The sequence below is a fragment of the Mauremys reevesii genome, linkage group 10 (assembly GCF_016161935.1).
Source record: "Mauremys reevesii isolate NIE-2019 linkage group 10, ASM1616193v1, whole genome shotgun sequence".
In the NCBI taxonomy this organism is placed as follows: domain Eukaryota; kingdom Metazoa; phylum Chordata; order Testudines; family Geoemydidae; genus Mauremys; species Mauremys reevesii.
Window position 1 is genome coordinate 69,085,387 of NC_052632.1, and position 26,407 is coordinate 69,111,793.

A 26,407-nucleotide genomic window follows, 5' to 3' on the forward strand; every position below is an offset into this window, starting at 1 on the left:
CCAACACACCATTCAGCCAGATTGACAGGAAGGCAGGCCAATGGGAGAGTCAAGAGCCCAGGTCCCACCCTCCGTGTGAGCTGGGGCTGCCAGGGCAGAGTATGGGCAGCAGGTGAAGCTGGGCTGGGATGAGAGCGGCAGCAGGCCAGAACCAGAGCAGGAGCCCAGGGCCGGGAGCTGGAGCGCCCAGCAGAAGGAGCCATTGCCAGAGAAGAGGGCCTCGTAGGCCGGACTCTGAGGGGGGGACATGACCCCAACAGGAGGCCTGACGCTGGGGAGAAGGGTCCTGCCAGGCAGCCTGAGGGCCTGAAGCCACCAGCAGAGTGAGTGTCTTTCCTGCAGTATCCTTGCAGCAAAGCCAGGGCTTGGGAAGGACGCCTGGGCAGTGTAAGGAACAGACTGTGAATCTTCTCAAGTCCCAGAGACTGTTGTTTGCGGTGTCCCTGTGCCCATCGGGCAGGATTCCTGGATCCGTTAACTTTTTCCATTTTCCCCTTATTTGTGTACAGTTGTCATTTAATAAATTGCATGTGGTTTAAACTCAATGTAGCGATCAGTGGGTCAGGGAAGTGGCCGGTGAGACGAAAGTATGTTGGAGTGGGGACATCCTAGCCCCTGTCCCCGGTGACCCACAATAAGACTGGGGGTTAAGCCCCCAGGGATCCTGGGCCAAGTCTTATCGGGGTCACTAGCACTCTGCTGCAGGGGAGAGTGGAAGTGAAGTCCTCAAGGTCATGCAAACATCTAGGTAAAGGAGTTGTGGCCAGGACTTAGATCCTTTCACCAGCCAATTCCACCAGGGTAGTATAGAAGCCAGGAAAATTTCTCACAGTAGCGGGACCATTTCCCCACATACAGAGGCATTACTAAGTGAGAAGAAACATAAAAGGAACAAAAAAATTCTTACATTTTAACTTTAACTTGTATTTTACAATTTACAAATGTTCAGGGCTTCTTTGGACAGTAAACTAATAACTGGCATCACCTTCATCTGGTCATATGGGTACAAGGATGGCCTCATCAAGAACAGCAAGCGGCACTGATTGATAAACCCTCAGAACCTGTAGCAGTCTGCATCAAACTGTTCTGGCAAGGTGATTTCTGGACCACATTCCTGCTATTGGAGGGAGGCATTCTCTAGCTGCAGCTGGACAATTTGGTTCTGGAGGGTCTAGAACAGGGACTCTATCTCAAGGAGGAAGAGGGGTGTGCAGCACTCAAGTGTTCCATCAAAGCCCTGCAGTACAATACAGTGGAGTCTATGCAAACTGTCAGGCGCTGACTCCCCATAGTTAGGCCTGGTGGTTAGAGTGGAGATCAAAGTCAGATGTAGAATCAGGATTGGGCTGAGGGTAATGCTGGAACCAAGATCCAGGGACAGGCTTGGGTCAGAACTGAGATCAGAGTCTGAAAACAAGCCAAAAGCAGTACTATAGCTAGAATCCAAGTGCAGGCCAAAGGTCAAATCTTCATGGTCAGAGTCTGAGGGGGGCAGGAGGCAGAGGCAAGACTGATGCACGGTTCATTAACAAAATTGGAAGCAAAGTCAATCTAGGGCAAGGACATGACTGGAACAGGTCTCAGGCAAGGCTGGGGAAGGAACAGGTACTAGATCAGGAGCCTCTTGGGAGTCTATAAAGTCTAATACACTGCGAGGCAGCAGGAGGTTTCCTGGTTGGGTAATGCTATTGCACAGGCTGATCTACATCTCTGGTGGGGTGTGGGAAATACCTGACCCTGGGGATCATCTAATCCAGGGATACGCTACTGCCGCATGCCGGAAGGCTGAGTCATTGCAGCCTCTGAGAAAAGGGTAAATACGTGCAGTGAGATGTTGCTGCAAGCCTGAGTGGTAATTCACAGTGGCTCTGTAAGAGGGGCAGCTGAGAGTAGCCCTGGTTTGGCTGCAGGTTTGGCTAACATATACCAAGAAAGCCACCAAAACCAAACCAGTATTGATGGAGGCAGTTGCTGAGCTTAGCTACAAATATCGGCATTGCTTTAGCCTTATCATGCCCATAATAGGTGCAGCTGACCAAGATAACGAGAATCAAAACCATTAATCCATTGCCTTTCAGCCTTCCTCAGCATCCACATTTCACTGTTTTGAATGCATGTTGCTAATCCTCCAAGGAGTCCCAAGCAGGGAAATTCCCAAAACAAAGTCAAGAAGAAAAACGATTTTTTAAAATTGTGAGGCAGTTTTTGTACATTATAAAGGAAAAGTAAAGTACACAAACAAAATATTTACTTACTGGTATTTGTCAGAGGATTAAGTCAAACTCATAACATTTATATTTATTAAACACTATTCAGCAATATAGATAAACACACAGGACCAGGTTTTCTGTTGGTGCAATCCAGTTAAAGTGAATGGAGTGAGAGCAGCAGTTAATTTGGCTCAAAAAAGCTCTAAATGAGATCTAAACACAAAATGCTATTCAAGATTCTAATTTGTATTATCAGCAGGGCCGCCCAGAGGGGGGGGCAAGTGGGGCAATTTGCCCCAGGCCCCGGGTTCCGCAGGGGCCCCCACAAGAATGGCTGAGGCTCCCTCCCCGGCCCCAGTCCGACCCGACCCCGCCTCCGCCTCTCTCCCGGAGCCTCAGTGCATCCATGAGCTTCCCGGGACAGTGGCAGCGTGGTTCTGGCAGGGCCCCTGAGCTCCACCCCGCTGAGAGCCACGTGGTAAGGGGGCGGGGCTGCGAGCTCCAGGCTGAGCTCAGCTCCCTCCACTCGGCCTGGAGTTTACCACGCAGCTGTCAGCGGGGAGGGGCTCAGGCCCCACCAGAGCCACGCTGCCTCTGTCAAGGAAAGCTCCTGGATGCGCTGAGGCTCCAGGTGATGGGGGAGCTGGGGGTAAAGGGCCGGGGGGGTTGGCAAAGGGGCAGGAAGTCCTGGGGACAGTCAGGGCACAGGGAGGGGGCAGAGGTTGGGGGGGGCGGTCAGGGGACAGGGAATGGGGGGGTTGGATTGTGGGCCTTCTGGGGGTCTGTCAGGACCCAGCGGGGGTGTGGATAGGGGTCGGGGCAGTCGGGACAGGGAGCAGGGGTGGGGTCCCGGGGTGGTGGTGGTGGGGTCTCTGGTGGACGGTGAGGGGAAAAGGATCAGGATGGGTTGGGGATTCTGAGGGGGGGTGGGCAGTCGGGAGCAGGAAGTGGGTGGGGGTCAGATAGGGGGCAGGGCCAGGCTGTTTGGGAGGTACAGCCTTCCCTACCCTAAAGCTCATTCAGCAGTTTGAGGCTTGCAGAAGAGCCAAGCTGTTAGCTTTTCCATTAGGGCTACCATCCCTTTCACTTCTCAAATGCCAAATTATAATCTATATTTAATTTCAGTGCCATAGGGAGATTCATGTCAGGGGAGGGTAGCTTCATTTAAAATTAGCCACTGGGGGAAGGATCACATGAGACGAGCAATATCCTTCCCAACCCTACCAAAGGAGACACCCCCCCCACCCCTGCATTCCCTGAGGCTTCAGAGGGGTTAATTCAGTGGTTCTCAAACTTTTATACTGGTGACTCCTTTCACATAGCAAACCTCTGAGTGTGACCCCCCCCTTATAAATTAAAAACACTATTTTATATATTTAACACTATTATAAATGCTGAAGGCAAAGTAGGTTTGAGGTGGAGGCTGACAGCTCGCGACCCCCAGTAATAACCCCTGAGGGGTCCTGACCCCCCAGTTTGAGAACCCCTGGGTTAATTTAATTTTAGCACCCTGTGTCCATTCACATGCATGTGCTATTTTGAGCATTTCAGTTTTCACAACATAGGCTCATCCCACATTCTGGAACAAGCTCAAATTCTCAGGTCGTGGAGTATGTACATAAGCTGTACCAAAGACAAACCCACAGTAACCATCTCCAGTTTGTGAGGGACCCCATGGAGCCAGTGTCTAGGAAACAGATAAAAGCATGGAGGTTAAGTCCATTAATGGCTATTAGCCAGGATGGGTAAGAAATGGTGTCCCTAGCCTCTGTTTGTCAGAGGGTGGAGATGGATGGCAGGAGAGAGGTCATTTGATCATTACCTGTTAGGTTTACTCCCTCTGGGGCACTTGGCATTGGCCATTGTCAGTAGACAGGATACTGGGCTGGATGAACCTTTGGTTTCACTCAGTATGGCTGTTCTTATATTCTAACCTAAATGAACTCAAAGTTATGGAGACAGATATGAGTCAAGGAAGCCAGCAGAGTATCAGAAACCTGGAAAAATCTCTGACTGGATGGGCTCAGGCATTTGGTCACAAGCTGAGGTGGTTCAAAAGTTTTGGATTTTTTTTTAGGCAGAATTTTTTATTGTTTCTTTAAACAATCAAACACAGCAAGCAGCAAATATTTGGCCACACGCTTCTGAAACCCCAAACCATATTCAGGTTTTGGCAGCCTAATTTCAGCTTTTCAATGAAAAAAAACACAACAAATTTTGAAGGAAAGCAGACATTGTCAGTGATTTTTTTCTGCTTTTTAAAAGCCCCTAGTTTTCGATCCAGAAAAAAGTTTTGACGGAAAATATTTGTCCAACCCTTTTAATGAGCTTTAGTGCCTTTTAGCACTAGCTGATGCTGAGAACCAGTGATACCTTGTAAAGAAGTTCTCAAAACTGGGTTTGTGCCGAGATGCAGAAGGTTTATTTTTCCCAGGGCCGCCTGTGGGTGCGGAGCAAGTGGGGCAATTTGCGCCGGTCCCTGCAGAGGCCCCCACGAGAATATAGAATTGCAATTTTTTTATGGAAGGAGCCCCCAAAATTGCTTTGCCCCAGGCCCCCTGAATCCTCTGGGTGGCCGTGATTATCAGCAATATTTCCTCTGTCTGATATCCACATAAGGTGAGAGAGAAAATATATGTAGAGAACTTTATCTGCTTTAGAACACTGAGAAATGCCCTGTTTACTTATTTAAAAACAGCATTTAGAACAAACTTTATTTTAGCAATAACGTCCTTGTGTTTCAGAGTGAAAGTTAATATTTACTTCTATGTTCTGAAATCCTTAAGAGGTCCTGCAAGGAGCTCGCTGTGATTTTGTTCTCCCCAGTGTGTTACAGTTCAACCTGTGGAATGTGAGTAGCTGGCAATTGATCTGCAAGTTCAACATCTTTCCTAAATTCCAGAAAATCAGGAAGAAGATATTACAAAACTGGAGTCATCATTAGGTGAGTTTTTGGTTGCTTGCTCGGTTGGTTGCATATTTTTTATTTGTTTATAAAACTTTAAAAATCATTGAACCTAAACACGGGACATAAAATAGATAGACTACTATGCTGTTATCTAATTTGAGCCTAATTAGTTCACCTATAAAATAAGTTGTTAAAAAGACAATTCAATCTTACAAAATAGGAAAGCTGTAAGTAGACCCATGTTAGAAGGATTTCATTATTGAGATGATCAGTTGGAGAAGAGACAGATGGGGATGGGAGAACCTGGTTTGCCAAATTTAGACCTCACTTGTAGCTTGGGGGGTCCTAGATTTAGAACAGGAGTAGGCAATCTATGGCACGCATGCCGAAGGTGGCACACGAGCTGATTTTCAGTGACACTCACACTGCTCAGGTCCTGGCCTGGGGGACTCTGCATTTTAATTTAATTTTAAATAAAGCTTCTTAAACATTTTAAAACCTTATTTACTTTACTTACAATAGTTTACCGTATATACTCATTCATAAGCCGAATTTTTTTAGTAAAAAAGGGAAGCACCAGAGAAGGGGGTTGGCCTGTGAATGGGTATAGAGAGGGAGAGGTGGGACACAGCCCCTCCCCCCAAAAGAGGGAGCAAGGAGAGGCAGCAGAGCCAGAAGGGAAGAGGTGGGGCCAGAGTCACTCCGCTTCTGGCCACGCTGCTCTGCCCTGAGCCTCCGAAGCAGCTGCAGCTCTGGGCCTGGCAGGCTGCAGCCGTGCTGCTTGGCCCTGCCCCCCAGAGCAGGCTGTGGCCATGCTGCCGGAGCAGCCTGCTGGAGCAGCTCCAGCCAGGCCAGAGACATCCTTCCCTAGCCCTCCCCAGATAAAGTGGGAAGGGATGGGATGGGGAGAGTGTGGGGGTCCCAGGCTAGGGGCAGGGGCGGCAGCTTATATGGGCTTGAGGTGCTCAAGCATCAGGAATATTCAAAGCTGGGGGCTGTGCTCCACCAATATTTGGAGCTGGGTTTCTCCCCTGCCCCCGCCTCGGAGCTTCCCTGCCTGAAAGAAAACAGCCATTGCCTCTCTCCTTTGTGCTGCTTTTGCCTAAGGCTATAGAGATCAGTGGCAGGCAGCCTCTTGGAGCACCGGGGGAGGGGAAGAGGGAGAGAGGAGGGAGAAGGAGGCACACACATGCTTGGGAGCTCTCTTCCCCGCCCCCTCGGCACCCAGGGGCAGCAGCAGGGGTGGGGAGGCCACACATGATGGCAACCCCCCCGCCCCGGTATCCATCATAGGGGAGGCGAGTGGGCTTTCTGGACCTGAGAGAGTCCCTAGAAGCATGTGCAGTGACCGTGGTGCAGAGTGAGTGTGCTGCAGCGGGGCAGGGGGGGAGGGGGAGAGGAAGGGTCCCTCCCCTGGAGCTTGCTTCTGCCAGTAAGGATATTGAAGCAGGAAAGTGCTGCTTCTGACTTTCCACTTTTAATTGACCCTTGTAATCTTGTGGTGCCAACGCATTGTAACTTCATTTTATATCGGCTTTCAGGGCCAGAACCGGGGGGGCAGGGGCGGACAACACCATTTTGGGCACCACCAAAAATTATACAAACCTGCCGCCTATGGCTAGGGGTGGGGTCATGTGGGAGTGGTCACAGGGATTACTCCCCTGACTCCCAGCTTCTCCCCCCCAAAAAAAATTTCCCCACCAGTTGCTGTCCCAGCCCATCAGGATAAACAGCTGGCGCGCCCGGACACTTTGTTTACTTAGGTTTACCTCTGTGCCTGCGGATGCTTGAGGTAAACAGACTATCTCGGCCCACCAGTGGCTTATCCTGATGGCCCGGGAGCCAAAGTTTGCTGACCCCTGAATTATAGGGTTGGCTAATGAATGGGTTATAAAATTTTCCATGTTTACTTATCCATCTGGGGCGGGGGTCAGCTTATGAACGAAACAGCTTATGATCGAGTATATATGGTAGTTATAAACTTATAGAAAGAGACCTTCTAACAACGTTCAAATGTATTACTAGGACGCGAAACCAAATTAGAGTGCATAAATGAAGACTCAGCACACCACTTCTGAAAGGTTGCCGACCCCTGATTTAGAACAAAAGTTGAAATTCTAGCATCTTAGTTTCTTTTGGCACCAGCAGAACAAATTCCAAGCTGCTGAATATTTTCTCTTTGATTCTGTTATTGTCCTAGATCAGGGGTGAGCAAACTTTTTGGCTCAATGGCCACATCTAAGTATAGAAATTATATGACAGGCCATGAGTGCTCACGAAATTGGGGTTGGGGTACAGGAGGGGGTGAGAGCTCTGGCTGGGGGTTCGGGCTCCAGAGTGGGGCCAGAAATGAGGAGTTCAGGGTGTAGACATGGGCTCCGGGCTGGGGGTGCAAGCTCTGGAGTGGGGCTGAGGGTGCTTTCCTCTGGGTCCAGGATTTGGGTCTGTGGGAAACATCATGGCGTTAAGCACACTCCTACTTTTGCCACGTACACCAGTGAGACAAGAATCAGACCTTTGGCATAGTTCATGTAACTGATTTGTATTACTTTGGTCCATCAATATTTGTTTTTTCAGGCAGTTCTCAGTGTAAAGTTTATGTAAATAATTTCATTTCAGGTCAAAAGCACTTCAAAGAATATTCTTCTTAGATGTTTATATAATCTAAACCAGGAACTCTGACAAGGTTTTTGTGCCATGAAGCTTTTATTTAAGCTCCAGATTTTTAACTCAATTTGGACTCTGAAGTCACCTTGTAGATTCTTCAGTTTATGTTGCCGAGGATTTGCCCCTCAAAATATCTCTGGCTATGAATCCCCGAGCCTCTATAAAGATTTGCCAGAGCACTTTAATTTTGCAAGTGACGTTTTGGACAAATGGAGTCAAATGGAAAAGGTAACAGGTTTTGTCTCCTTAGTTCCAATATTTTCTTTCATTTTTGTCTGGTGTTATGTTATAGATACTGGTTCCAAAACATGTGATCTCTGTAATGATTCTTTCATAGTAGATGATAACTATTTTGCTGCTATAGGATACTTTCAAGGGTGTCAGATAAATAACTGATCTGTCTGGAAAAACTTTTGTCCCAAGTTTTCCATCTGAAAAATGTTGTTTTGATTAAACCAAAAAATTGCACAAAATCGTATCAATGTTGATGAAATTTCCATTAAAATTAAAATTAAAAGTTTCATTTTGAAAAAAAATTTAATTTCTAAATTAAATTTTGATTTTATGCAGTCTAGTTGTAGCTGTCAGTTCCACAGTGTTAGAGAGGCAAGGTGGGTAAGGTAAGATCTTTTATTTTAGGGGGGGAGGGATAGCTCAGTGGTTTGAGCATTGGCCTGCTAAACCCAGGGTTGTGCATTCAATCCTTGAGGGGGCCACTTAGGGATCTGGGGCAAAAATTGGTCCTGCTAGTGAAGGCAGGGGGCTGGACTAGATGACCTTTCAAGGTCCCTTCCAGTTCTAGGAGATTGGTATATCTCCAATTATTATTTATTATTGGTCCAACTTCTGTTTGTGAGAGAGAGCTTGTCTCTCTCAAAAACTGAAGTTGGTCCAATAAAAGATCTTCTCACCCACCTTGTCTCTCTTTTTCAATTTTGTCATTTTATATGACATTTATTAATTTTACATTAATACACAGAATCTTATATTATGCACTACTACTGCTCACACGCTGTTATTCAGAATGAAAACAAATTATAGAATGTTGAAATGTGCTATGAAATGGAAATTCCAAATTTCAACCAGCTTTAGTGAATAGTCAAAATGCCACTAAGAGTATTTGCTGCTTCACATGCCAACATATGATCATATTTAGGATCAGGGCATAAGTAGAAAAGACTGAGAAGGGAAATAGTAGTAGTCCCATTTTATTGATAGAGAACTAAGACACAGAGAGATTAAATGACTTGCCCAAGGTCACAACAGAAGTTTGTTGCAGAGCTGGGAAATAAACCTACATTATCGCCTTCATCCCAATCCTCTGATTTAACCACAAGCTTAGCCTTCTGCTCGTGGGCCCTGGGTCAGGAAAGCATCTCTATTCAGGAAAGCACTTACATCCCATTTAAGTCAAATGGCTGAAAATTAAGCATGTATTTAAGAGCTTTCCTGAATTCATGCCTTACCGCCTGATTCTGCAAACATTGACACATGTGCTTAACTTTACACACAGTAGGTAGTGAAATCAGTGGGACTATCATGTTCTTAAAGTTATGCACATGCCTAAGTGTTTTGCAGGATCATTCTACATTTTTTATTCTTAATGATGGTCAATAAATGGAATCAATTAAAGCATTCAGAAAATGTCTGAATTCAGTATTTTTAGCAGGGATAAAATTTAAGAGAAGTAATATATTTAGCTATTTTGCATAAAAATAGATACATGGGGAACTTAGGTTTAAAAATGTCAAAAGAATAAATAATTGTATGTTTTCAATAGGAGAAGCTAAAACCATCATAATTTATGTTAGAAACTTTTTTTGTGCTGTCACTAAGCCTAATCCTGCAGTCACTGACAGTCTTATCTACACAGGGAGTCCGTGATTGGACCTGCTGTACATTTTCACCTGCGTATGTTACTTGTAATGGTCTGTTGTTTAAAGAATCATTATATTTCTTATTAACTTCTCAGTGCAATTTTATATGATGATCATTTCTTGTTTACCAATAAGAGAACTGTGGGTTCATCTCACCGCTGTGTTGAGTACAGTAGTTCTAAACGCTACTGAATAGAAATAACAATCATCTTCATTATGCATTCTGGACCACGTTTAAAGGAAGCAGAAAAAGGACCTTGTACACTTGGAGTTATACTAATAACGTAAAGAGCTCGACAGTTCTTTTCCCATAACCATAATTGTAATCTATGGCAAAACATGTTCACAGGTAAACCTGCCCACAGGCTGGCCTAAACCTGCACATTTCATATGGTAACAAGGCATCGTTATGCATAGCTTGGGCAGCTCAGAAGATGAGAAGCAAATTCTCCAATGTACTTGATTAACAAGCACATATTATATTTGGGATGTAAGCCCACAAGCCTATAAATACTTACACACATGCTTACCTTAAACCACAGGGTTGGTCCTGCTGAAGTCAAGGAGACTGCGCCTCTGCTTGAAGTTAAGCAATTGTGTGTTTGAAGCATTGGTCTCCTCTTGATTGTTGCATTATTTACACATTTTCCAAATTTCTTGTCTTTGCCAGAATGGAGAGAGAGCCTCCTCCATCCCAGCCCTCTGGTGGGTAGGTGATCAAGGCAATGAGGTAAGGTGGGGTTTTGAGGAGCTGGGATTTCTATCCAGGAAAGCAGCCAATGTACTCTCTGATGCATGTGGTCTGAAAAAGGGAGACAGAGTTATAGTGATGCTACCCCGGATACCAGAATGGTGGTCGATAACAGTGGGCTGCATAAGAACAGGTCAGTACAAAGAATAATAAATGACTAAATTTATTTGTATTTCGGTAATGCTTATAGACCCCAACTGAATTCCAGGCCCCATTAAACTAGGCACTGTACCAACACAGCAAGAAACAGTCTATTGTGGGTGTCCTCCATTCTTATACCTTTCTCCCCTCTTTGAGAATTCTCTTCAGCAGGGGTTCAGGCAACAGCCAGTCTGTTTAAATGGAAACTCCAGCCATTTTCACTGCCAATATGTAAAGTTCTCACTCACACCCTTGTTCTTGCCACAGAATAATCACTTAACTAAGTGATAGCCATTTGACTTTGTTGATAGCTGGCTGAGGTGCCAATATGTCTTTGTCTCTGAAAAACTGGTTTAGGCCTGCTTTTATGACTCTGGAGCATGCTACAGCAATGCTATACCGTAGAATCTTATAACTTTATATACAATGTTGATACACATATTTTACCAGAACAATAATGTTCAGCAGATTATGACATTTCAAATGATACCTCACAAGGCATAATTTGTACAAAATTTATCACAGTCTTGTAAAAGTGGTGACTATAATAATATAGATTGTCACAGTGAGGTAATATCTTTTATTGAACCATCTTCTGCTGGTGAGAGAAACAAGCTTTCAAGTTTACCCATAGCTGAAGAAGAGCTCTGTGTAAGCTCAAAAGCTTGTCTCTTTTGCCAACAGAAGTTGGTCCAATACAAGATACTGTCTCACCCACCTTGTCACTCTAAAGGAAGTGTTGTTATTTCCATTTTACAGGTAGGGATCTAAGGCACAGAGAGATTAAATGACTTGTCCAGGGTCACACTTGGAGCTTCTGGTAGACCTGGGAATTGAACCTAGATCATCTTTTTTTTTTTTTAATGACTTTTCATTTAGAAATTTCCTTCCATTTTTTTAAATTAAAAACATAAAAAATGCTTGAAATCAAGACAGGAGTTTTGTTTTGAATTGAATTAAATGTTTCATTTGACGTGAAGCAATTTTTTTCCATCTTTATGATTTACCGAAACTTTTGAAAATTTTTGGTTTTGGTTTGATCCTAAACAATCTTTTCAGTTTTTCAAATTCCCAGGAAACTGAAAAATACATTACCCAGATAGCTCTGCTTAAGAGCTTTCCTGAATCTCTGCCTTAGCCCCTGATCCTGCAAACGTTTACACACAGGGTATGGCTACACTTACGGTTTGCAGCGCTGGTAGTTTGCAGCGCTGGTCATCCAGCTGTGCAGGGCCAGCGCTGGTGTGTGGCCACACTCACAGCTACCAGCGCTGGTGTGTGGCCACATTTGCAGTATTTGCAGCGCTGCTGGGAGTGATGCATTATGGGCAGCTATCCCAGCGTTCAAGTGGCCACAACGTGCTTTTCAAAAGAGGGGGGTGGAGTGGGGTCTAGTGTGACAGGGAGCGGGGGGAAAGAGAGAGGGGATTTTTGGAGCCAACACTGTGTGTTTAGCTTCCTGCATTGAAAAATCAGAACATGTTTCTGACCCCTTAGTCTTAACTCTTAATTGCAAACAGCCTGCCTCCAACACGGACTCCCCGCGGTGTACTGTGACAGGGAGCGGGGAAGAGAGAGATTGGAAAAATCACAAAATGTTTGCGAACCCTGCATCCAACGCTGTTTCCCCTGCCTCTCATTTGATCGTTCACAGCCAGGTACAGATCGCTCCTGTTTGCTGTGATCAGTGTTTGTTTTTTTAGATAAGCAGTTCAACGGAGCTCCTCCGTTCTGTTTCATTCACTCTCCCTGCCTGCCTCTCATTTGATTGTTTACAGCCAGGTACAGATGATCACAGCAAACAGGAGCTCTGTTTGTTCGGAGCTCCGATCGGAGCTCGTTCACAACAAAACAAAGAGAGGCTGCATAACAAAACAAAGAGAGTAATTTATAAAAGCATTCTGGGATACACCTTATACCCTGGAGGCCAATCACAGCGCTGGTGTGTGGCCACACTTGATGACCAGCGCTGCAGCACCAGCGCTGGAATCCTTATTCCCCATGCCGAGTGAGGTGTACGGCCAGCGCTGCAGCCAGGGAGTTGCAGCGCTGGAAGTGCCCTGCAGGTGTGGCCACTTACTAATTGCAGCGCTGGTGGAGGCTTTCCAGCACTGCAAATCACCAGTGTAGCCATACCCACATTCTTACTCAGTCCCAGTGAAATCAGTGGGACTATTCATGTGCTTAAAGTTAAGCACAGCTTAAGTGCTTTCAGGATCAGAGTCAATAAGTGACATCAATTAAAGCATTCAAACAATTTCCAAACTTAGTATTTTTATCAGGAGATAATATTTCAGAGGAGTAGTATATTGAGCCATTTTGCATTAAAAGATGTTTTGACATTTAAATATTGTATTGATTGTTTATTATTTAAACAAATTCATGACAAAATATTAATAAAAGAGCCCATTTGACAAAGGAGAAAGCTGAGGCACACAGTTTAAATGATATGCAAGCCTCGTGGGGCCACAGGAGGGGGCATCCCCCAGACAGTGTGGCCTTAGTAGTGGCACCAAAATAACGGTATCTCCCAGAAGATTTTTCTGCAAAGATAAAAAAGGAAGAACCTAGGGTGAAGGATTAGGTTGGGATTTCTGATTCATAATGATGCTTTACTTCAGTCTGATGTAGCTTAACGCTGCTCCTGGTAATAGGCTACCACTACGAATAAATCTGAAGAGGCAGTTGTGTGGGAATTAATTCTCAAAGGCTGTGGAAGATAACAGCAGCAGAAGGCATAGCACAGAAGGATAAGTACAAGGGGCCAGATGTCCAACTAATGTAAATTGGCACAGCTCTGTTGAAGCCAATGGCCTTACACTGGCTAGAATCTGGCCCAAATATTTTAAAATGTTCAGCTACCTTTAAACTTCCATTTATTGCACTTCTAGGAATTATCTATATTCCAGCAACAACCCAGCTGACAGCTAATGACATTTTCTATAGACTCCAGGCTTCTAAGGCCAAATGCATCATTACCAATGATACACTGGCACCTGTAGTGGACTCAGTTGTGTCCAAGTGCCAGTTTCTAAAAATCAGGCTAATGGTATCCGAAGGCAGCAGGGATGGTTGGCTGGACTTCAAGGAACTACTCAAGTGAGTATGTCTTGCCTCAGTGAGCTAATCATCCAAATGGAAATTCAGGCATTTCCAGCTTTGTATTGTACCCCTCCTTGTTTAAAAAGCAGTTTCAGAACTGAGATAACTCATATATTCTACGTGTTTTGGGGGAGCCAGCTCTTGCCTTATTATCTGACAAGTCTGCATTCCAACACTAAATTAAATACAAGTATAAAAAGTTAACGGGGATGGGAGAGGAGATATGCAAATACATTTGGCTTTAAATATATAGAGGGCGAGGGTCAACAGAACAGGGTCATTCTGCTGAAAAAGTGTGCTGAACTCGAGCTTCAGATACACACATAGGGCCATTGAAGTCAACAGAAGTCTTTCCATTGATTTCAATGAGCACTGAATCAGGCCCTTAGCTCCTATTGAATGCAAAGGGAGTTTTATGTGTATTTCCAAGGCCAGAATTTGGCCTAATAAATTTTACTGGCCAGTGACCATTAAGAATGAGACCATAGGCAGTTTAATTTGGGAAGAGAAAAGGAATGCCTGCACTAGAGTTGTAAACTAGATAGGGATTGAAGTTTCCTTTATTGGATTGCTTATCCACTCTGATGTACTCTTGTCTTTATTTTGAAGAGCTGCACATGGTGATCATAACCCTGTTAAGACAAAGAGTCAAGAAGCAATGACTATCTACTTTACTAGTGGAACCACAGGTTACCCCAAAATGGTGGAACATTCTCACAGTAGTTTTGGTATCGGAATGACCTCGACTGGAAGGTATGTACTGAAAATGCTTTGTCGCTCTGATAATCCATGGTTACAAAATGAATATGTAAAAAATATTGAATATATGATTATTTGTCTGAAAATTCATACCAGGAATAGATTGATCAATGGATTGTAGAGATGATCAAACCACAGAATTTCTGTTCTGTGGGAAATTCTGATATCTTGACATTTGTTATCCTCCTGAATTGGATGAAAAGTCAAAATATCTAAACTTTTTGTGGGACAAAGTTCCAAAATAATTTGATTTGGCAATTTCTCAATATTTCATTTTTTCACATTTTCAATTGAAAAAAATGTTTCAACATTCTCAAATCAACATATTTAATGCTGGAGGACATTAATCTCTCCATCTGCCTTCACCACCAGAGTGCCACATGGGAATGTAGTTTCGGGTCTTTCATGTCCCCATTCTTCCCTGGATGGACTACATCTTCCATGATGCACTGCAGGCCCTCCCTGTGGTTGAGGGGCTGCAGCATATCATGGGACTCCCAAATAAAAATATTTCATTTTGTTTTCCTGATGGAAAATTCAGCCAAAATCGATTCTGCCAAAATAGATCCCTACAGAAAATTTTTAGTTTGATGAAACTCCTTTTTCTGATGAGAAATGTTTCATTCAAAATATTTTGACCAGCTTATTCACTATTTAATTTGTCTAGTTACTTTTTAAACAGGAGAATAAGAAATATCTGTTCTCCCATCAAGAAGCTGAAACAAAACCATGTGACTTAGGTGAGCAATCACACAAGTATAAAGAATAATGAATAGATGTTAGCATTCAACTAATCACAGTATAATTCTGACTAATGAATCCCTCATAGGAATCAGGATTAGTTCATGAACAGAAAAAAGAGCCATGTTCATTCACAACAAATAATTCCATCCACTCCCCATTTGTACAATCACTTTTGTTTTTCTATTCAGTGTTTTTCCATTATGATTTTTTTTGTCATTACCACCAGGTTTTGGTTGGATTTGAAACCCTCTGACATATGTTGGGGCCTGTCTGACCCAGGCTGGGTAAAATTTGCCTATGGCTGTTTCTTTTCTCCATGGATTCAGGGAGCATGTATCTTTACACACAGCATGCTGCAGTTTGAGGCAACAACCGTCCTGAATGTAAGAATAAAAACATCATGATGTGGTTTCAGCCATAACTGATATATGTAAAGCAGATGGTCAAAAAGGATAGTATCAAAAGTAACTTTAAAATATCATAAAAATCATGAGACTATGAGGGGAGGCAATGTTGTCTAGTAGTGTCATACCTGGGTAGGCTGCCTCTTTTGAGACTTTGTTTCCCCCAAGTGCACCCCTTTCAAGTGACAGGCCTGTGCCTCCACTCCTCTTTGGGGGTGGGACCCCATGATCCAACTAGTCTCTACTGGGTCTCTGGGTTACATCCCCCGGTTGTCAACCGAGATACCTAGCAGGCCCAACAGGCTTGGCACCTGAAAGAGTTTCCCTTCAGGAGCCTGGGGTGGTAAAAGCAGCTTCTTCAATATATAGTATACCTTATTTACAGTGATGAGCTGCCAAAATATTAACAACCGGTTCCCTCCTCCCCCCCCGGGGGGGGTCGTGCCCCATCCAACCCCTCATGTTCCTTGACACACACACCCCGGGACCCCTGACCCATCCCCCCCTTCCCTGTCCCCTGACTGCCCCTTGCCGCCCCACCCAACCCCTCCTCTCATTCTCGATGGCCCCCCAGGACCCCTACCCCATCCAGGCTCTATCCAACACGCCCTCCCTGCTCCCCTTACCTTGCTGCCTGGAGATGGGGGCCCAGCTGGGCTGGGGCTGGGGCCCGGACGCCGGGGCAGGAGCTGAGCCCCCGCTGCGCCCCGCCGCGACCCCGGACCGGCAGGAGGCCCCGCCACGCCGCCTGGACCAGCAGGAGCCCGTGCCGCGCCCCGCCGCGCCGCCCGGACCCCGGACCGGCGGCAGGAGCCCCCGCCACGCCGCCCGGACCGGCGGCAGGAGCCCCCGCCGCGCCACCCGGACCCCGGACCGGCGGCAGGAGCCCCCGCCGCGGAGCCCGGGGCAGGAGCCGAGCCAGGCCGCGCCGCAGAGCCGCACTTCCCCTCCCCAGCTTACCTGCCTGCCTGCCTGCCTGCTGCTTGTTCAGGCTTCCCGCGAACATCTGATTCGCGGGAAGCAGGGCAGGGGGAGGAGAAAGGGGGCGGAGCAGGAGAGCTTTTGTTAAATTTAGCAGCCCTTATAGAACTGGTTGTCCTGGAACAACCGGTTCTAAAATGGCTGCTAAATTTAACAACCGGATCACGCGAACCGGTGCGAACCGGCTCAAGCTCACCACTGCTTATTTACCAAAAGGTGCACAGCTCTCAGAAAAATTGATTTAAAATAACAGAGATCTATGTGCATACTGTTTTACCTACACTTAGGAGTCCGGCGGCACCTTAAAGACTAACAGATTTATTTGGGCATAAGTTTTCGTGGGTAAAAAAAACCCTTGTTCAGATGCATGGAGGGAAAATTACAGATGCTGGCATTATATTATTGACACATGAAGAGAAGGGCGTTACCTCACAAGTGGAGAACCAGTGTTGGCAGGGTCAATTCAATCAGGGTGGATGTAGTCCACTCCCAATAACTGATGAGAAGGTGTCAATTCCAGGAGAGGCAAAGTTGCTTTTGTAGTGAGCCAGCAACTCCCAGGTCCTATTCAAGCCCAAAGTAATGGTGTTAAATTTGCAAATGAATTTTAGTTCTGAAGTTTCTCTTTGAAGTCTGTTTCTGAAGTTTTTTTGTTCAAGTATGGCTACTTTTAAATCTGTTCTAGAATGTCCAGGAAGATTGAAGTGTTCTCCTACTGGCTTTTGTATGTTACCGTTCCTGATGTCCGATTTGTGTCCATTTATTCTTTTACGTAGAGACTGTCTGGTTTGGCCAATGTACATGGCAGAGGGGCATTGCTGGCACATGATGGCATATATCACATTAATAGATGTGCGGGTAAATGAGTTCCTGATGGTGTGGCTGATGTGGTTGGGTCCTCTGATGGTGTCGCTAGTGTAGATATGGGGACAGAGTAGGCAATGAGGTTTGTTACGGGGATTGCATTAGTGTTTCTGTGGTGTGGTAGCAAGTCACTCATCATAAACAAACACACAAAAGCATGCACCATATTCACAAAAAGTAATACAGCTATTTTCCAGTTCTCTACATAAAGGCAGTGGACTGGGAGTCAGGAAACATAGTTCTGCTCTCAGCTCTATCACTGAGCTTCTGGGTGACCTCGAGCAAGTCACATCTTCTCCCTATCCCACAGTTTCCCCATCTGTAAAGGGACGATAATAAAACTTTACCCTCTTTTGTAAAGTGTGTTGAGATCTCTGAGTAGAAAGTGTTAAGAATTGTTAAATATTTTTATTACTTTCTCTTCACTTGTGCCTTTCACTGTGTGGTCGCATTTGTCTGTCACTGTTGGAGGAAAATGCTTAACTCCAGAACATAAGCAAGTTAACTTTCAAATAAATATAGATAAAAAGAAAGGAACAAGAACTCTTAATAGCCGCGCCAGACCTCCCAAGACATTATTCTAGCCCTGTGCCTTTTTAGTATAATGTATTCACTTTATTTATTGTTTGTATTGTGATGATGCCTAGGGCCCATATCATAGACCAGAGCCCAAATGTTCTTGGCACTGTACAACAACCAAAAGACTGTGCCCAAAGGAACTAACAATGTAAATAACTTTTCTTTCATTCATAGTGTCTGTCCAGATTTCCTATAACCTCTTTCTGTGGTACACCAACTGTTTATCGCATGCTGGCGCAGCATGATCTTACCAGGTACATCTAGATTGCTTACTAACCATCCCAATTGAACCATGTTCTAGCAGAATCACAGCCCTAGATTTTTCCTTTGCGAGGTTATATTCTAACAAAATAACCATTTCAGAGGTTGAAATTCTAGTTGAACTCACTCTGTAAGTTCTTTACTAGTTACAGCTGCAGTGAATGAAGCCCAGTACCTAAGTCTCTATAGTAATGCGCATTAGTCATCCTAATCATTGTTTTAAACACTTATTAAGCTACAAGTTCAAGAGCCTGAAGCACTGCCTAAGTGGGGGTGAGCCACTCAACCCTGAAGTGATGAAGAAATGGAAAAGCAAAACAGGGATGGATATCTATGAAGGATACGGCCAGACTGAAACAGTACGTTTGCATTCAATCACACACCTAATAAACTTAATTCTAACTCAAGCTAATGAGGAAAGATATCAAATCCATATGGTAGGTTTCTTGCTTTTTCCAGGAAAACAGGCCCCAAATTTTCAAATATAGGCAACTAACACCAGGCTACTAAATCCATATGTAGGCCCCTGAATAAAAGTAGTCTGATTTTCAAAGGTGCTAAGCACCTGCAGCCCCAATGACTTCATTTGGAGTTTTGGGTTCTCAGCATCTCTGAAAATCAGGCTATATTTATTCAGGAGCCTACACATAGATTTAGGTGTCTAAGTTTGAACATTTTGGCCTAGGAATTTAATTAGGCAGCATGTTTTCCTTCAGCCAAACATCTCATCAGCAGATTTTAAAGGGGCCATTAGCTATGCAATTAACTCATTAAATGTGTTCCAAAAACACAATAAGGGTATATCTTGCCTCTGAGTGCAGGGGACCCAAAGTGGCCAATCTGGCTGGAGGGAGGGGGCAGTAAGGAGGGCATACTGGCTACACAGCAACATTCCCTTCTTCCTCCAACCCTGTGCAAACTCAGCTGGGAGGAAACAAACCAGGCCAGGTCTGGGAGATAATCATTTTGTGTGACATATTCCCTCTCAACTCTAGGGGGTTTCAGGTGTAGATAAATGCTGATCCTGACAGTGAACCCCACTCCACAGGTGGGGATGCAATGAGCCAGACCTATGGACTGGGCTGGGCTGGGGCATGAGGAAGCAGGACAGAGGCACACAGCCTCTGCACTGATGGCCCTGGCTTCAGGTGTGTATTCAGAGATCCATGAGTTTCCAGGGATGAGTCCCAGTCAGTTCTCTGTGGTAGACAATCCTATCTGCCTAATGGAACAACTGGCAGGAAGTTCCATGTGCCTAATTCTGACGTCACACCAGTTTGTTTTTGTTTTTACAGTGACTTAACTCTGTTGATATCAGTGGAGTCACTTCAGATCTACGCAGGTTTAAGTGAGAGGACACCTAAGCCCCACGTGTCTAAACTTGTAGAATCACCAGCACTCTTGTAGGAAAAATTTGTGCAAGGGAAGATTTGGACATACAGGAATAAAGTCTCCAATTGTATATGCTCACAATCATTATAATGTAGCCAATAGTAAATATCAGCTGCTGGGCGAAATTCTTCTCTCAGGCTGATATTTCTTTGAAGCTAATGGATACTTCTCTCACACAGACATACTTCTTTGTAATTAATGGAATTAAAGTGGTGTAAAACAAATGCAAATGAGAGAAGGTTGAGGTCCAAGGGATTTAATCTGGATTTTTTCCACTAGTATATTTGAGAGCAGACTTTATCCCACTGAGCCAGATCTTCAGTTGGTGTAAGTTAGGATAACTCCATTGACTTCTTTTGAACAATATTGATTTACACCAACTGAAGATCATGCTTGTTGTGTTTAAAATCACAATTTTTCATTTTTCAAATGAATATTTCTACAAAATGTTTACTAGTAAAATAGATCATGCAAAACATTTTCAGTTACAAATGTTCATATCTAAATAAAACATCAAGCACTGTATTTTGTTGCACACATACAATTTTATTTTACAGGTTTTGATATGTTCAGTTTGCAAAGGCATGAAAATTAAACCTGGTGCTATGGGAAAGGCATCTCCACCTTATGATGTTCAGGTATTTTCATACTCCTGGTCACTTTCAATCTGAAGAAAGAAAGTTCCCACACAACACAAGATTCTCTCTCAACATTTAATTCAGTACAACTCTCTGTTTAACAGAAAGACATTAAATCATTCAGAAGGGGTTCTCTCTCATTCTAGGTAATAGATGAAAATGCTAACATTCTGCCTCCTGGGAAAGAAGGAGATATTGCCATCAGAATCAAACCAACAAGGCCATTTTGTCTTTTCTCTCACTATGTGGTAAGGAAACTTTGTATGAAATTATTCAGATTTTGAGGCCACATCTTAAATATATGGATAACTTTTTAAAGTATCTTGCTGTGGGTGTCTATATCCTTCCAAAGACAATAGCTCATGTGTCTCATAAACAGGACTTCCACTGCTGCAACCAGAGGCAGAAAGTGTACTTGTGGGTGAGGTTGAGACAGAAAGCCTCTGCAATATTTCCTCCACTGGGGGACTAAGGATATGTCTCTACAGCAGGGGTTGGCAACCTTTCAGAAGTGGTGTGACGAGTCTTCGTTTATTCACTCTGATTTAAGGTCTTGTGTGCCAGTAATACACTTTAACCTTTTTAGAAGGTCTCTTTCTATAAGTCTACAATATATAACTAAACTATTGGTGTATGTAAAGTAAATAAGGTTTCAAAATGTTTAAGAAGCTTCATTTAAAATTAAAATGAAATGCAGAGCTCCCTGGACTGGTGGCCAGGACCTGGGCAGTGTGAGTGCCACTGAAAATCAGCTCGCGTGCCGCCTTCGGCACCCGTGCCATAGGTTGCCTACCCTTGCTCTACAGCAATCATACAGTGTGACTGTAGCCCAAGTATACATACCTGAGCTAGCTTTAATATAGCTATCTCGGGTCCCAGAGCAGTGAAGCCGGGGCATCATGAGCTTCAGCGCAGGTTGTACAACCTTGTCTGAAACCCTGGGTAATTACTTGAGGGTATAGCCTGTGCTGAAACCAGTGCTGGCACAGCTTCACTCTTCCAGGACCTGAGCTAACTAGACTAAAGCTAGCTTCGGTATGTTGGCTCGAGCTGCAGTCACACTAAGTGACTGCATTCTAGCCATACTCTAAGAAGCAGGTGACTATGGCCAGGGATGCATTGATCCAACTCGGCCTCAACTGATAGGGCTCCTGTGGAAAACCTGGCAGATTTTTAATACTCTCTCCCCCATGAGATATCTAAGGGACGTCACACAGCAGGACTGCTGCCTGCCCTTCCTCCAGTGCATATCCTTGGATGGGGGTGGGGCAGGCTGGCCCTGGAAAGTGTGAGTAAAAGCGAGTGTGGCCCAGAGTTCAATGTTTTTAATGGTTCGTTGCAAGGAGGTACATTTAATGAAGAACACGGTTCTCTCATTCTTTGTCTCCTCCTCCACCTCAGTCAGGGGTGGCTCCAGGCCCCAGCACGCCAAGTGCGTGCTTGGGGCAGCAAGCCGCGTGGGGGTGCTCTGCCAGCGCCGTGAGGGTGGCAGGCAGGCTGCCTCCGCGGTTTGCCTGCGGAGGGTCCGCCGGCCTGCAGGACCAGCGGACCGTCAGCAGGCAAGCTGCGGAAGGCAGCCTGCCTGCTGTGCTTGGGGTGGCAAAATTCCTAGAGCCGCCCCAACCTCAGTCTTCCAACTTGATTTTTGAATCATGCTATTATGAAGGTGGATTTAAGGGCTGACTTTTCAAAGGAGCAGACGGTGGGAGTGCCCACAAAAATATACATGGCCCTTTTGTACCTGCAAAAGCTGGCTAAAAGGGTAGGTAATGTGTAAAGATATATGCCAGATGTGTTTAACTGACTTTCTTGCACGCGTGATTGCCACCTTCTGACTTGCCTCATGCAGCCTGTCCCAGTGAAGCAGGCTTGAAATGGAGAGATTATGAGCAAGTGCCTGGAAAAGCCTGTGGGCACCTAGCTGGAGCAAAAAGAAATTTGCAAAATGCTTCTGTTGGCATATGGCAAAGATAAATCACTGCTGGTTCACAGGCAAGTTAGACACGTTAGGGCTGCATGCCAGTACTCCTGCAGCTCAAGTGTAATCATTTGCACAGTTCTAATACAAAGTCCCTTGATCTCAGAAATACAGAATGTATTCATAGTAGATTAGATCATGCTAGACTTGTATGAACTACAGCAAGACTGAAAAGGTTCAAAATAAGAAGTTATGAAAAGTTTTGAAAGTTTTAAAAAATCATCTTGTATAAAGATAGGTGAGTTCTCATGAAACCTTTCCTGACAGAGTAACTATGGCCTTCTTCTGTTAAGTAACAATTTATGGTTAAACACCACTGAGGTTCTGATCTGTCTCCCATTGAAGTCTATTGGGATTTTTTCCATTGACTTCAGTGGGAGTTGGATTGGATCCTAAGGGTTCATTCCCATTTGTGAGATGTTCCTTTGTTGTTGTCAGGATGATCCAGAGAAAACTGCTGCATCAGAACGTGGGGATTTTTATATCACAGGAGACAGGGGCATTGTGGATGAAGATGGATACTTCTGGTTTGTTGGAAGAGCTGATGACGTCATTTTATCTTCTGGGTAAGTTTGTTTCTATGGGGTTTCCATACTAAGCCGCCAGACATTGAACAGTTTGTAAATACCACGCTCTTATTTCCTCTCCTAGGTATCGTATTGGACCATTTGAAGTAGAAAATGCCTTGATGGAGCACCCGGCAGTAGCTGAAGCAGCTGTTGTCAGCAGCCCAGATCCCATCAGAGGAGAGGTAATAAGGTTGATATTAGTGGTTATGCAAAAACACCTACTGTATATACTTGTTTAGAAATAAACTATAGCTGTCAAGGAAATCTAGGCATGCTAAAAGCCATATTTTCAAATGTATTTAATCACTTAAAAATGCAGAGAGTTGCCTAGTGGGATTTTCAAAGAGCCTAAGCAAGTTAAGGTGGCTAACTCCCATTGATTTTAAAGGGAGTTAGGTGCGTACACAGATTAAGTGCTTTGAAAAAATCTGACCCTACGTTCTAGGGAAAACTGACTAGTGTTATGTTATTTGTTTTGCTGTTTAAAAATAAATTGATTAATTCTACTCCCATATACAGCCAAGCAACCACAGTGATTTCGGTGAATTCCAGTGGGTTCCACAGGTGAAACAGATCAGACCCACTGACTTTAATGGGATATTTTGCAAAACAGGCCCTTAGCTGAAAACTGCTTGATGTTTATGCATAGGCATATACTTATATACAGATAGGGCTCAATCCTTAGTTGTGCTGCAGCATGCCTAAGAGCAGCCACAGGGCTGCTCTAAGTTCCACTAACTTGAAATAGTGCCCTAGAGCTGTTGTGCTAGCCAGGAACCATTGAAGAGCATTGTGCTCAAGCCACACCCCTCCTATCTCCACCTGTGCTGCGTGTTAAGAAGAGGTGGTAAAAAGCTGGCATAGTTGACTGGATGAGTCCTCAGATGCCTACTTGGGGCAGTTTTAAAGCCCTGAATGGCACAAAGAGCCTTACTGTATGCCAGCATCTGGCCCATAATCTTATACTCCTCTCTTGAAAGCAATTTTAATGTTGCAAATTATCTTTTTCAGTTTGATCATTGTAAATGTGATTAAATATTAGATGTTGGCGACATCTGACTATGTCTTATAGGTGGTGAAAGCCTTTGTTATTCTGTCTCCTGACTTTGCATCACATGATCCAGAAAAATTAACTAAGGAGCTGCAAGAGCATGTCAAAAAGGTTACTGCACCATACAAGTATCCCAGAAAGGCAAGTACCTCCAAGTGCTGAATATAAGAGTAACTATTGACAGTGTACCCCAAAATTAAAACTGTTCTGATCAAAACTAGAGTTCAGATTAGAAATGTAAACAGATTTTACTTTTTAGTAAGCAAATATTTTCCTCTGTTTTTCTTCTATTATCCCCACTACCTTTTAGTCAGGTTTTCAATGTAATTTTGAAACATACGACCAGATCTTTAGCTGGCGTAAATCAGTGTAGCTCTGTTGAAGACTATGGAATTATGATATTTTCACCAGGTGGGGATCTGGCCTGTTAGGTGTTTTTATTTTGGAATAGTAGAAACAAATCTTTCTCAGATTTCAGTGGAACTATTCATGGGAGAAAGATAAGCTGCATTCATCATTTAATCAAATTTTATATATGATCCTAAAATTAATCAGATTTTATAGATTAAATATAATTTCACAATATATAATGAAATTCTAAAAACTATTTTCAGGAATTTTCAATAATATAATAGAGAAGATGCTTCATGTGGTGGAATAACAAAATGACTGTAATACTGTACATAATGGACCAAGCTCACAGCTGCCGTAAATTGGTGGTCTTCCATTGACTTCAATAATGCTATATTAGTTTACCCCAGCTGCGGATCAGGTTTAGGGATTATGCTGGGTGGGTGCTGCAGAGTCAAAAAGGGATTGTATCAGACTGATCATTATTGATGTATGCAGAATTTATACACATCAAGCTTAGTATTAAGGTTTTTATAGGGAAACTAGAGATAAGAACTAGAATCTACCATCAGTGTTTCTAGGCTGGTATCATCAGTGGAATTCGGTTCTTATCTCTAGCTTACCTATGAAAAACTTAATACTAAGCTTGGTATGTATAAATTGCTTCCACCCACTGTTCACAGGGCTCTTAGTCCAAACACTGGGCCTGATTCACTACTGCATTACTTCAGTTTACACTGGTGTCATTACATTGGTATCGGCTGTTAGACTTGCATAAAACTGGATAACAGTGCATCAAGCTCACAGTTTATAACTGAAGGGCTTTACATTTCCATTTGGTGTTTGAGTGGGTACTCCAACATCGGGTGGTTCGTCAGTAGCACTTTATTTAGCTGTTATAGCCATATAGACACCCACTGAAGGCAGGGCAGAGTCTCATTGAAGTCCTAACGGAAGGAAAAGTCTGTACTATCAAATCCCATTGCAGGATCAGGGCCGTAACTGGGACATATCTCTCTCTCATATATTCAATTAGTATGTGCTCTGAAAAAGAAACCTCACTTCAGTGGATTACAGGTCCAGTCCTGCTCCCATTGAAGTTAATGGCAAAATTCCCCTAGCTTTCAAGTGAGCAACTGGCTGGTCCATTTCCCTAGCAAGGAGCTCATTCTTTTATGAATGCTGGTGGACTTTCGCCATGGTTTACCTTGAAGGAATCCCTAACCTTTACAATAGAAGTTTTGTTCCAGAAAGCAAGACAGCACCAAACCACATTTAATTTGCTATTTTTTCATTATTATTTTTATTTTTTATAAATTAGGTGGAATTTGTTCAGCAGCTACCAAAGACAATCTCTGGGAAAATCCAAAGGAAGGAATTAAGGAAGAAAGAGTGGGAGAGAATTTAGCTTTGTTGTGGAGTTAAGAGCATACATTTTTATTTCTGCTATAATCATTCATTGCTTCTTCAGGCTATGACCTGTTCTCTGTTGATGTCAGAAGGAGCTAGATAGTATTTGTGATGAGGAATAGGCATTGTCATTGTTTGCTGTAATTTGCAATGTTCTGGGGCTTTGAGATGGTTATGAAACTCAGTGGACTTGATTCTCCTACTTTTTACACTGATGTAAATCAAGAGAAACTTTGTTGAAGGCAATACTGTGAGAGGAGAATCAGACCCTAAACTCCTCTTTATCTTTCTGTTTGATTATTTTCCATCTATGCCTTATCATTCAATACTGACTGTTACACTGCTGGCAAATGTTGTTTTGTGAAAATATTGTGCAATTATTTTTAATGGTCAAATTAGCTTTATAGAATACTAGATAAGTTTTTGAGGTGGTAATTATTGCTATATTGTCTTCTATCAGCCACCATCTTTTTGTGTATGTTAGTTTAAAAAAATAAAAGATTTCCTGGGTTGTGAAATTGTTAGGTCGCAAAATGTTGCTGTAACAACCAGATTTTCCTCTCCAGTATTCAAGCTATGATCTACATCAGCATCTTCATTAGTCATTATTAGGAGTTTGGGCCCAGTGCTTGCAGCCATTAATATTATCCTACTGAGTTCCACGGTAGTAGACACTATTCTTGTTCGCAGCATCAGGTCTCACTGCTTCCCTGACATGGTACAAACCACCTTTGAGGTCAATGTTACTTGTGCTCTGTGGGGGAGTACTC

At 43.8% G+C, this 26,407-nt stretch overlaps 1 protein-coding gene and 1 long non-coding RNA gene across 5 annotated transcripts; one reads left to right on the forward strand and one right to left on the reverse strand.

The window, feature by feature from the left end:
* Positions 1-85: 85 nt before the first annotated feature.
* LOC120373454 (acyl-coenzyme A synthetase ACSM3, mitochondrial-like) lies at positions 86-26,407 on the forward strand. Of its 4 annotated transcripts, XM_039491864.1 has the most exons (16): positions 86-323; positions 950-1,094; positions 5,037-5,154; positions 7,738-8,013; positions 10,333-10,546; positions 13,446-13,653; positions 14,266-14,409; positions 15,386-15,542; positions 18,162-18,241; positions 18,484-18,607; positions 20,198-20,278; positions 20,425-20,526; positions 22,695-22,822; positions 22,908-23,007; positions 23,898-24,017; positions 25,549-26,407. In XM_039491864.1, the coding sequence occupies exons 4-16, from the start codon at positions 7,816-7,818 to the stop codon at positions 25,633-25,635; spliced, it is 1,743 nt and encodes a 580-aa protein (XP_039347798.1). In that variant the 5' UTR covers positions 86-323; positions 950-1,094; positions 5,037-5,154; positions 7,738-7,815; the 3' UTR covers positions 25,636-26,407. The 4 variants fall into 4 exon arrangements, with proteins under 4 accessions (XP_039347798.1, XP_039347802.1, XP_039347801.1 ...); XM_039491868.1 differs by lacking the exon at positions 20,198-20,278; XM_039491867.1 differs by lacking the exon at positions 950-1,094.
* On the reverse strand, positions 4,975-17,149 carry LOC120373455. The gene is made up of 3 exons (XR_005585545.1): positions 16,973-17,149; positions 10,193-10,464; positions 4,975-5,101 (listed from the first exon to the last, which is right to left on the reverse strand). It is a non-coding gene; the product is annotated as an uncharacterized LOC120373455 (long non-coding RNA).

Excerpts from the sequence above, each read along its gene's own strand:
- LOC120373454 (XM_039491864.1), top strand. The coding sequence starts at position 7,816 with ATGAAGCTTTTATTTAAGCTCCAGATTTTTAACTCAATTTGGACTCTG. Across the intron at positions 15,543-18,161 it reads AGGCAACAACCGTCCTGAAT|TGTCTGTCCAGATTTCCTAT; the intron begins GTAAGAATAAAA and ends TTTCATTCATAG. Across the intron at positions 20,527-22,694 it reads GTCTTTTCTCTCACTATGTG|GATGATCCAGAGAAAACTGC; the intron begins GTAAGGAAACTT and ends TGTTGTTGTCAG.